This window comes from Leucoraja erinacea, unplaced genomic scaffold, assembly GCF_028641065.1.
Source record: "Leucoraja erinacea ecotype New England unplaced genomic scaffold, Leri_hhj_1 Leri_62S, whole genome shotgun sequence".
NCBI classification, from domain to species: Eukaryota; Metazoa; Chordata; class Chondrichthyes; order Rajiformes; family Rajidae; genus Leucoraja; species Leucoraja erinaceus.
The window spans coordinates 20001-32500 of record NW_026576542.1 but is presented as its reverse complement, the minus strand read 5'-3'; the positions used below and the strand labels follow the sequence as shown (position 1 = coordinate 32500).

The 12500-nt window shown below is 50.1% G+C and overlaps 1 protein-coding gene across 2 annotated transcripts in view; it reads left to right on the top strand.

Moving 5' to 3' along the window:
• The window catches only part of LOC129694334 (phospholipase B1, membrane-associated-like), a 71955-nt gene that overhangs the window by 43030 nt on the left and 16425 nt on the right, over positions 1-12500 (top strand). For both annotated transcript variants that reach the window (XM_055631038.1, XM_055631037.1), the window contains 4 exons: positions 1818-1898; positions 5288-5353; positions 8226-8326; positions 12436-12500. The exon at positions 12436-12500 is cut by the window's right edge and continues 17 nt beyond it. In XM_055631038.1, the coding sequence (XP_055487013.1) occupies positions 1818-1898; positions 5288-5353; positions 8226-8326; positions 12436-12500 (313 nt within the window). The remainder of the gene's footprint in view (positions 1-1817; positions 1899-5287; positions 5354-8225; positions 8327-12435) is intronic.

Here is a 12500-nt window from a genome sequence, read left to right as displayed (position 1 = left end):
TATATTTACCAAGCCAATTAACCTACAAACCTGGGTACACAAAAAAGCTGGAGAAACTCAGCGGGTGCAGCAGCATCTATGGAGCGAAGGAAATAGGCGACGTTTCGGGCCGAAACCCTTCTTCAGACTGATCGGTGGCGGGGGTGGGCGAGGACAAACCTGTATGTCTTTGGAGTGTGGGAGGAAACCGGAGCTGTCGGAGAAAACCCACGCAAGCCACGGGGAGGACGTACAAACCCCGTACAGACAGCACCCGTAGTGGGGATCGAACCAGGGTCTCCGGCACTGCATTCGCTGTAAGGCAGCAACTCTTCCGTTGTGCCACCTGCCCGCATTTGGGGTATATCCCTCTAAACCTCTCCTGTCCATGTACCCATCCAAGTGTACTCTACATGCTGTTATAGTCCCAGCCGCAACTCCCTCCTCTGGAAGCTTGTTCCATACCCCCAAAAGTTGCCCCTCAGCAACCTGGTAAATCTTTCTGCCTCTACCTTAAACCCTGGAGACTCCGGTATAGTCTTCGGGTGCTGGTTGGAGGATCAATCGAGACTCCAGGGGTGGGCTTGAAGAGAAAGGAGAAAATAGTGAAGATGAGAGAGCGGGGGCTCGGAAAGCGGAAGTCAGCAAAGAGACTACGGGCGTGTGAGGTATCTTGGACATGGGTCGGAAGAGATCAAATAGTAGAGATGAGGGAGAGGGGGCTCGGAAGGATCTCGACCCGTTCCTTCTCTCCAGAGATGCTGCCTGCCCCGCTGAGTTACCACAGCATTTTGTGTCCGTCTACCTGTGGTTTTAAAGAGCAGAGAATGGGATGCAGAAGTTTGTAGCTAATTTCAAACTTCAATTACTAGATCTAAACATCCATTTCTTAATAAATGATAAACATTTTTAAATAGCCTAAGTGTCCAAATAATATTCACAAATAATTCACAATAAAACATAATTTTTAAAACTCATTTACATCAATTTATAGGCCAAATGGAAGGAATTTAGTGTGTCAATTGCTGTGAATTAAAGTCCATTTTAAATCAGCTTTCTAGTGGGTTCCTGTGAACGCGCTGGTTTAGAACGTTCACATTGCGCTGGATTTGTGCCCTCAAATGCCCAGAAAAATACTGCGGGATATAAAGAGCCCAAAATGAACTACTCGCTATAGTAAACTTTGTATAAAGGGGTCTTAAGAAGCCCCTTTTAATGTAAAAATAAGGTACATACCTTTAATTGTTTGCTTTATAAAACCCTGGGGCTGCGAGAGGTCGCGGGTTGAGAGAGTGATTTTAAAACTATTATAACTTTTATTCGAGGCCTATAAAACTAATAATACCTTTTAAACCCGCGTTTTAAACCCGCCCCCTCTAAACAGCGCCAAAATCGTGCACACGGGCTGGGGCAGATTCTCAGCGAGGATTCAGGTAGGTTTTGCAACATACCTACATGGTGATGTGTTCTTGGCAAACGCAAACTGTACAGGGCGGCACGGTGGCGCATCAGTAGACTTACAGCGCCAGAGACCCGGGCTCGATCCTGACCACGGGTGCTGTCTGTACGGAGTTTGCAAGTTCTCCCCGTGACAGAGTGGGTTTTGCCCCGGGTGCTCCAGTTTTCTCCCACACCACAAAGACAGACGTGCAGGTTTGTAGGGTAATTGGCATCTGTGAATTGACCCCAGTGTGTGTGTGGGATAGAACTAGTGTGTGGGAGTCGGCACAGACTCGGTGGGCCGAAGGGCCTGTTTGTACAATGTATCTCTAATAACTGTTTTATAAAACCTGTCTGTGTAACACCGTACTAATGTCCATGTGACCATGTTTCAACAGCTCATCAATTTTCAAGAGGATTGGAAGATAATTACCCTGTTTGTTGGAGGGAACGATCTTTGTGACTACTGCAAGAACCCGGTACGTGGCTCTGGTGCGGATTAACATCGAGGCCTCACTGAGGAGGTGGTGGTGTGTGTGTTTCCCACTGTGCCCCAATGGACAGCGGCTTTTCCTTCTTCCGATCGGTCTGGGGAAGGGTCCAGGACTGAAAAATGTCGCCTGCCCATCTCCTCCACTGATGCTGCCTGACACTCCGAGTTCCTCCAGCACTTTGTGCTTTTGCAATAAGATTCCAGCACCTGCAGTTACTTGTGTCTCCACCTCTTCCCCTCTCTTTAGTTTAGATTTAGTTTAGAGATTCAGCGTGGAAACAGGCCCTTCGGCCCACCAAGTCCACGCCGACCAGCGATCACCCTTACGCTAACACTACCCTACACACTAGGGACAATTTTATAGGGGGAAACAGGCCCTTTGGCCCACCGAGTCTGCACCAAGCCAATTAACCTACAAACCCGTACGTCTTTGGAGTGTGGGAGGAACCCGGAGCACCCGGAGAAAACCCACGCAGGTCATGGGGAGAACGTGCAAACTCCACACAGACAGCACCCGTGGTCAGGATCGCTCTCTGACTGTAAGGGAGCATGGCAGGGTTAGACACAAAGTGCTGGAGTAACTCAGCGGGTCAGGCAGCGTCTCTGGAGAGAAAGGATGGGTGACGTTTCAGGTCAGGGTCCTTCTTCAGCAAGGCAAGGTGATGTTTCCACCAGTTGGAAAAGGTTACAATGATACGAGGACAGTAGTTGAGTGAGGTTTAGTTGAGCTCAGCTTAGTTTAGTGCATAGAACCAGGCCCTTAGACCACCAAGCCCACGTTGACCATCATTCACCCATTCAGATTCATTCTCAAGTCAGAGAGTGATACAGCGCGGAAACAGGCCCTTCAGTCCGCAGAGACCGCTCCCTCCGTAACTCCCCGGTCAATTCGTCCCTTCCCACCAGAACCATCCCCTCCCCGGGTACTTTCCCTTGCAACCGCAGGAAATGCTACACTTGTCGCTTTACCTCCCCCCTCGACTCCATCCAAGGACCCAAGCAGTCGTTCCAGGTGCGGCAGAGGTTCACCTGCACCTCCCTCCAACCTCATCTATTGCATCCGCTGCTCTAGATGTCAGCTGATCTACATCGGTGAGACCAAGCGTAGGCTTGGCGATCGTTTCGCCCAACACCTCCGCTCGGTCCGCAATAACCAACCTGATCTCCCGGCGGCTCAGCACTTCAACTCCCCCTCACATTCCGAATCCAACCTTTCTGTCCTGGGCCTCCTCCATGGCCAGAATGAGTCCCACCGTAAATTGGAGGAGCAGCACCTCATATTCCGCTTGGGCAGTCTGTACCCTAGCGGTATGAACATTGATTTCTCTAATTCCAGATAGTCCCTACTCTCTCCTCCCCTTCTCAGCTTTCCCTCAGCCCTCTGGCTCCCTCTCTTCCTTTCTTCTTCCCGCCCCCTCCCCCCCACCCTCACATCAGTCTGAAGAAGGGTTTCGGCCCGAAACGTTGATAATTTCCTTCGCTCCATAGATGCTGCCGCACCCGCTGAGTTTCTCCAGCACTTTTGTCTACCTTCAGTCCAACTTGCCCACACCGGCCAACATGTCCCATCTACATTAGTCCCGCCTGCCCGCGTTTGGCCTATACTACTCTACATCTTGTTCAAGAAGGAACTGCAGATGCTGGAAGATCGAAGGTACACAAAATTGCTGGAGAAACTCAGCGGGTGCAGCAGCATCTATGGAGTGAAGGAAATAGGCGACGTTTCGGGCCGAAACCCTTCTTCAGACTGATGGGGGGTGGGGGGGGAGAAGGAAGGAAAAAGGGGAGGAGGAGCCCGAGGGCGGCGGATAGGAGGGTGGGAGGAGACAGCTCGAGGGTTAAGGAAGGGGAGGAGACAGCAAGGGCTAGCAAAATTGGGAGAATTCAATGTTAATGCCATCCGGACGCAAGCAACCCAGGCGGAATATGAGGTGCTGTTCCTCCCATTCCCAATCCGACCTCTCTGTCCTGGGTCTCCTCCATTGCCAGAGTGAGCAACACCGGAAATTGGAGGAACAGCACCTCACATTCCGCCTGGGTTGCTTGCGTCCGGATGGCATGAACGTTGAATTCTCCCAATTTTGCTAGCCCTTGCTGTCTCCTCCCCGTCCTTAACCCTCGAGCTGTCTCCTCCCATCCCATCCCCCTGCCCTCGGGCTCCTCCTCCTCCCTTTTTCCTTCCTTCTCCCCCCCCCCCCCCCCCATCAGTCTGAAGAAGGGTTTTGGCACGAAACGTCGCCTATTTCCTTTGCTCCATAGATGCTGCTGCACCCGCTGAGTTTCTCCAGCAATTTTGTGTACCTTCTCTACATCTTTTCTAGCCATGTATCTGTCCAAATGTCTCTTAAATGTTGTGGCAGTGACTGCCTCAACTAACTCCTCCGGCAGCTCGTTCTATACAGCTGTGAAAACTTTGAAATTGAACTGAATTGAAATGTATGGCAAGTGAGACAAGCCCGTCGGCCCCGTTCTATGTCACCCCACTTTCCCATCCGCCCCCTTGGCATGAGGGGCAGTTTTACAGGGCCCAATTTACCGACAAACCCGCACGACCTTGGGGAGCGGGAGGAAAACTGGGATGCGCGGGAACGTCATGTTGCAACGTTATAGAAGTTGTACAGAGCCCTAGTGAGACCACACCTGGAGTATTGTGTGCAGTTTTGGTCCCCTAATTTGAGGAAGGACATTCTTGCTATTGAGGGAGTGCAGCGTAGGTTTACAAGGTTAATTCCCGGAATGGCGGGACTGTCATATGCTGAGAGAATGGAACAGCTGGGCCTCCAGGAACAGAGGACATAGGTTTAAGGTGAAGGATAAAAAATTAATAGGAATCCGAGGGGTAACTTTTTCACACAAAGGGTGGTGGGTGTATGGAACAAGATGCCAGAGGAGGTAGTTGAGGCTGGGACTATCCCAACATTTAAGAAACAGTTAGGCAGGTACAGGGTTAGAGGGATATGGGCCAAACACGGGCAGGTGGGACTAGTGTAGATTGGGCAAGCTGCTCAGTGTGGGCAAGTTGGGCCGAAGGGCCTGTTTCCACACTTTACCACTCTAGAACAGTGATCTAGAAAAGTACCTCCTCATACAGTCATATAGTGATACAGCATGGAAACAGGCCCTTCGGCCCAACTTGCCCACACCAGCCAACAATGTCCCGGCTACACTAGTCCCACCTGCCTGCATTTGGTCCATATCCCTCCAAACCTGTCCTATCCATGTACCCGTCTATCTGTTTCTTAAACATTTCATAACCCTCTCTGATCAATGGTCTTTGCACTCAAGAGTTATTGGGTTAGGTACTTTGAGACCATATTTCACAATGGCACTAAACACAATGATAATGGTGATTAATTATTAATTATTAAACTGCAGGCAGAATTCTCGCCAGATAACTTTATCAAGAACATACAAGAAGTTCTGGATACTCTGCATAATGAGGTAAGGGTGCAAGTCCTTTTATGTCAAATGCAATGATTTTAAATAAACTGTGTTTGCCGATTCACCCTCAGGACTTCATGCTTGACTTGGGGAGTTAGGGTGCGTATGACACAACATGCACCCCCAAAGTTCCGACAAAATGTACACTAGACCCACGGCCAAATGTTCCCACAGAAGAAGTTCACAAGTCTAGGCAGCAGAATGTGTAGGAAAGAATTTGGCGAGACCAAGCGCAGGCTCGCCGATCGTTTCGCTCAACTCCTCCGCTCAGTCCACATAAACCTACCTGATCTCCCGGTTGTTCAACACTTCAACTCCCCCTCCCATTCCCATACTGTGGAATTCTCTGCCTCAGAGGGCGGTGGAGGCAGGTTCTCTGGAAGCTTTCAAGAGAGAGCTAGATAGGGCTCTTAAAGATAGCGGAGTCAGGGGATATGGGGAGAAGGCAGGAATGGGGTACTGATTGGGGATGATCAGCCATGATAACATTGAATGGCGGTGCTGGCTCGAAGGGCCGAATGGCCTACTCCTGTACCTATTGTCTATTATCTATTAACACTGACTTTTCCATCCTGGGCCTCCTCCATTGTCAGAGTGAGGTCCAACGCTAATTGGAGGATCAGCACCCCATATTTCTCTTGGGCAGCCTACACCCCAGCGGCATGAACATTGACTTCTCTAACCTCAAGTAACCCTTGCTTTCCCTCACTCTCCATCCCCTCCCCCTTCCCAGTTCTCCCACCGGTCTTACTGTCTCCGACTACATTCTATCTCTGTACCGCCCGCTCCCCCGACATCAGTCTGAAGAAGGGTCTCGACCCGAAACGTCACCCATTCCTTGTCTCCAGAGATGCTGCCTGTCCTGCTGAGTTACTCCAGCATTGTGTGTCTGTCATAACAGCAGAATTAGGCCATTCAGCCCATCGAGTCTACTCCGCCATTCTGTCGTGGCTGCTCTATCTTTCCCTCTCAACCCCATTGTCCTGCCTTCTCCCCATAACACTTGACCAAGCTTCGGTGCAGCCCTCAGCACACATTCCTGCACCTGGGCATGCATGTGTTGGTTGCTTTTTGCCAAATAGACCAGGGGTCAAATGGCCTCCTCTTATGTCTGTGTCTTAAAGGCCATCAGAATCAATTGCATGAACACATCAGACTGAATCATAAGTCTGAGGCAGAGAATTCCACAGATTCACAACTCTCTGGGTCCAAGTCCATAAGTCTCTGAAAGTACAACACAATTGGTAAAGTAAGCATTTGGTGGACATTGGTCTTTTGATTGAGTAAAAGCCCTGTCCCACTGTACGAGTTCATTCAAAGAGTTCTCCCGAGTTTGCACTGATTCGAACTGGGAGATTTACGGTAATGGCCGCTCGTAGGTACTCGGGACTCTCGTGGACAATTTTCAACACGTTGAAAAATCTTCACGTGTCTTCCCGAGTTTACCCTGTTTCCCGAGTACCTGCCGTTAGCGTTACGAGCCGCTAAGAGACGTCCCGAGCTCCAACGTACCCGCTACATTCATTGTACGCGCTTATGACAAGCTTTTTTTGTTTTTTTAAACTCAGGAGAGAGCTCTTGGATGAACTCGTACAGTGGGACAGGGCTTTAAAAGAGTCCAGAAGTCACGATGCAGCTTTTTGGGACTTGGGTTACATCGCATTTGGAGTAATGCATGCTGTTCTGGTGGCACCAATGCAGGAAGGATGTGGAGGCTTTGGAGAGGGAGCAGAGCAGGTTTACCTGCAACAGGGAGAGAGGTTGGATGGACATGGATTGTTTTCTCTGGAACGCCGGAGGTTACGGGGAGAATTGATAGAGTAAATAAAAATCATGGGAAGTGTAGGGTGGATAGTTAGATTCTTTTTCCCAGGGTTTAAATATCAAATCTTAGTGTGCACAGTTTTCTTACAGAGAGGGTGGTGAGTGCTTGGAGCGTGCTGCTAGGGGTGGTGGTGGAGGCAGATGTGACAGTGGTGTTTAAGAGGCTTCTACATGGGCATATGGATATGCAGGGAATGGAGGGATATGCATCATGTGCAGGCAGAGATTAGTGTAGCTTGATTATTTCGTTTTTTTAGTTTATTTTAGAGATATAGCACGGAAACAGGCCCTTCAGCCCACCGCACCGGGTCCACACCGACCATCGATCCCCGCACACTAACACTATCCTACACACACTAGGGACAATTTACACTTACACCAAGCCAATCGACCTACAAACCTGCACGTCTTTGGAGTGTGGAAGGAAACCGAAGATCTCGGAGAAAACCCACGCAGGTCACGGGGAGAATGTACAAACTCCGTACAGACAGCACCCGTAGTTGGGATTTAACGCGGGTCTCTGGCGCTGTAAGCGCTGTAAGGCAGCAACTCTACCGCTGCGCCACCGCGCCGCTCACGTGTTTGGTACGGACATTGTGGGCTGAAGGGCCTGTTCCTGTGATGTGGTTTGGTCTTTAGATTTTAGAGATATAGCATGGAAATAGGCCCTGCGGCTCACTGAATCCGCGCCAACCAGCGATCACCCCGTACATTAGCAGTATCCAACACAAGAGGGTCAATTTACAAGTTACAGAAGCCAATTGACCTACAAACCTGCACGTCTTTTGAGTGTGGGAGGAAACTGGAGCCCCCGGAGACAGCCCACGTGGTCACAGGGCGTAGAAATACCAGAGTATTTGCTATATCAGAAAATTAGTGTTTGTTAGTCGGTCAACTACTTTCGAAATGGGGAGAGAATTCAGATATCGCAGCGGTAGAGTTGCTGCCTCACAGCGAATGCAGCGCTGGAGACCCGGGTTCCATCACGACTAGGATGCTCCCATCACATGAATGTGTGAGTAATGCAGTGTGTTGTATTTTGCTTCAGGTACCCAGAGCCTTTGTGAACTTGGTGACAGTTCTCCACATCCTCCCGCTGCGAGAATTATTCGCCGACACGCGTGTGAAGTGCAGTCTCTTCATCTTAAAGTATGTATTCCAGTTTATACACCTACAGTTCAAATGCGTCGTGCAAGGTTGCTTAGTTCAGAGGGAGGTTAGGATTGAACATTAAATGCCAGTGACGTGAGTACACAAATGAAAGAAGATTAGTTTAGAGATGCTGCACAGAAAGAGGCCCTTCGGCCCAACGTGTCATGGTGGCACAGCGGTAGAGTTGCGGCCTTACAGCGCTGGAGACCCGGGTTCGATCCCGGCTACGGGCGCTGTCTGTTCGAAGTTTGTTCGTTCTCCCACCGTGACCTGCGTGGGTTTTCTCCGAGACCTTCGGTTTCCCCTCAACACTCCAAAGACATACAGATGTGTAGGTTAATTGGCTTGGTGTAAATGTAAAACATGTCCCTATTGTGTGTGGGATAGTGTTAGTGTGCGGGGATCGCTGGTCAGTGCGGACTCGGTGGGCCGAAGGGCCTGTTTCGTCGCTGTATCTCTAAACAAATCTAAACTAAACTATAGGCCAGTAATGTGAGTAAATAAATGAAAGAAGTTTAGTTTAGTTTAGAGATACGGCACAGAAACAGGCCCTTCGGCCCACTGAGTCCGTAACGACAAGTGATCATCTGTTCACACCAGTCACCACACACTGGGGGCAATGTTACAGATGGCTGATTACAATACAATAATACTTTATTAGCTAAGTATGTTTTGCAACATACGAGGGATTTCATTTGCCATACAGTCATACCAATAAAAAGCAACGGAACACACAAAATACATTTTAACATAAACATCCACCACAGTGACTCCTCCACATTCCCCACTGTGATGGAAGGCGAAAAAAGTTCAATCTCTTCCCTTCTTTGTTCTCGGGGGCCTCTTTGTTCTCGGGGGCCTCGAGCCTTACGTTGCCGGGACAATCTTGACTCCCGTAGCCGGCAGCGTTTGGGCCCTCGCGTTGGGGCGATCAAACTCCCGCATCGGGGGGATGTCAGCTCACCCGTGCCGAGGGTCGGGGCTGGTCAAGCCCTCTGCGTCGTTGGAGTTTCCCGACTCGGCCTCTCCCGAGACTGCGAGCTCCTCGATGGTGAAATCTGTGGGAACGATCCCAGGCAAGGGGTCGGCTCCGATGCTAAGTCCACGTCCCCGCGGTGTGGCTCAAAGTCAGTCCGAGGAGGCCGCCAGCACCATGCCATGATGGTAGGCTGCAGAGCAACCGGAGATACGACCAGGAAAACAATCGCATCTCTGGCAGATTGAAAAAAGGTTTCCCCCACCTGACCCCCCCCCCCCCCCCCCTCCACCACCTCCCCCTCCCCCTCCCACTAATCCCACATAAAACAAACCAGAGAACATTTACACAAACATTTTAAACACACTAAAAATAACAAAAAAGACAAAAAAAACAGACAGACTGCCGGCGGGGTTGCCAATTGTGCGGCGCCCTTGGTGGTCGAACACACACGTCTTTGGAGTGTGGGTGGAAACCGGAGCACCCGGGGGAAACCCACGCAGCTGACGGGGAGAACGTACAAACTCCGCACGGACAGCAGTCCTACCTGCTGTGCCAGCGTGCCACCCATTGTGCCTTACGTGTGGTGGGTTTATGCTGGACAGTGCGCAGTGAAGATCCACAAGGATGTTGCCAGGACTCGAGGGCCTGAGCGATAGGGAGAGGTTGGGAATGCTCGGACTTTATTCCTTGGAGCGTAGGAGGCTTGCTGGTGCTATTAGGAACATCTTAAACTGCCTTGGCTGAGAGGTGAGAAGCAGAGTACTGATTCAGAGAGGAGTGTGCAGAAGGCCGACATGGGAGACAAAGAGTTAGTAGATGAGTCTGGCAGGCAGACGATGGAAAATGGACAATGTACTACAAATGTACAGACTCGTAGAGTGACACAGCATGGAAACAGGCCCTTCGGCCCAACTTGCCTACATGCGCCATCTGCACTAGTCCCACCTGCCCGAGTTTGGTCCATATCCCTCTAAACCTGTCCTATCCATGTACCTGTCTTGCTGTTTCTTAAACGTTGGGATAGTCCCAGTCTCAACTACCTCCTCCAGCAGCTCGTTCCATACACCCACCACCCTTTGTGAGAAAATGTTACCCCTCAGGTTCCTATTAAATCTTCACCCCACCCTACCCTCACCTTAAACCTATGTCCTCTGGCCCTTGATTCCCCTACTCTGGGCAAGGGACTCTGTGCGTCTATGCGATCTATTCCTCTATTTGCCAGGAGATTTTTCATTGCAAGAGGTCAAGAAAATAAACCCATGAACTAAAGTGTGAATATAGGTCAGCCTAAGGCAAAGTGATGTTACATCTGACACAGTGTAGGAAGGAACTGCAGATTCTGGTTTGCACCAAAGGCAGACACAACATGCTGGAGTAACTCAGCGGGCCAGGCAGTATCTCTGGAGAGAAGGAACGGGCGACATTTCGGGTCGAGACCCTTCTTCAGACACTAATGGGATTGCTCCTCTGTGAGCTAGCATGGACACAATGGGCTGAATGGCTTTCTTCTGGATCATAGAATCACACAGCATGGAAACAGCCTACTTGGCCCATTTCATCCATGCCAATCAAGGTTCTCCGTTTAAGCCAGTCCCATTTGGCCCCTTTTCCTCTAAACTTTTCCTATCCATGTACCTGTCCAAGTGTTTGTAAAATGTTGATGTGTTCGGCACAGACACTGTGGGTTGAAGGACCTAGTCCTCCCCTCAACTCCGCCTCCCATTCCCACACTGACCTCTCTGTCCTGGGCCTCCTCCATTGTCAGAGTGAGGCCCAGCGCTAATTGGAGGAACAGCATCTCATATTTCACCTGGGCAGCCTACACCCCAGCGGTATGAACATTGACTTCTCTAACTTCAAGTAACCCTCGCTTTCCCTCCCTCTCCATCCCCTCCCCCACCATACTCATCCTGCTAGTTCCACTGTATGCAGCCACATATCATAGAAACATAGAAACATAGAAAATATGTGCAGGAGTAGGCCCTTCGAGCCAGCACCGCCATTCAATATGATCATGGCTGCCCATCCACATTAAGTACCCCGTTTCTGCTTTCTCCCCATATCCCTTGATTCCGTTAGCCCTGAGAGCTATATCTAACTCTCTCTTGAAAACATCATCGTTGTATACATACACGCTCCATTATCACCTCCTCCACAGCCAACAATGGACCATTGTGGGCTCTACTTTTCCTTATTCATTGGTGGTGGCTCTGATTTGTCCTGATCCTTTTCACACCTCGAGTTTCCCTCTCCCCAGACCCTCAGTCTGAAGAAGGGTCTCGACCCGAAATGTCACCGATTCCTTTTTCTCCAGAGATGCTGCCTGTCCCGCTGAGTTACTCCAGCGTTTTGTGTCTATCTTCGGCCTGTTCATTTGTTCTAAGTTCCATTTCCTATAGTCCATGGCCTACAGTATGTTCCCCTCCCCAACTACCATTTGCAGCTCGTTCCATATACGTGACACCCTCTGTGTGAATAAGTTTAGTTTAGTTCAGAGATACAGCGCGGAACCAGGCCCTTCGGCCCACCCAGTCCGTGACGACCAGCGACCCCCGCACACTAGCACTGTCCCACACACACTAGGGACAATTTACACGTGCACTGAAGCCAATTAACCTACAAACCTGCACATCTTTGGAGTGTGGGAGGAAACTGAAGATCTCGGAGAAAACCCATGCAGGTCACGAGGAGAACGTACAAACTCCGTACAGACAGCGCCCGTAGTCGGGATCGAACCCGGGTTCCCTGGCGCTGTGAGGCAGCAACTCTACCGCTGTGCCAGCCGTGCCACCGATTTGCCCCTCAGGTTCCTATTGAATCTTTCCTCTCAAGCTAATTAAGCCCCCAGGCATGGATGTTACAAAGTGTAGAGCCAGGAGTTTTGATAGACAGAGGTGGGGTAGCTCACAAGTAATAACCTTGGCAGCTCGCAAAGTTACTTTGATAGCTCACTACTTTGATAGCTCGCAATTCTGAATGGTTCACTGCATGTCATGTTGTTACTTGCGGGCGGAGCACCAAGGCAAATTCCTTGTATGTGTACATACTTGGCCAATAAACCTATTCATCAATAAACGTATTGATCTCCCCAGTATTTGATTGCGACCTACAATTGGTTTCTCCGCAGTATGCTTTGCAAGTGTGTTGTTAATCCTGAGGACAACTCGGTACAGCTGGATGAACTGGAAACCC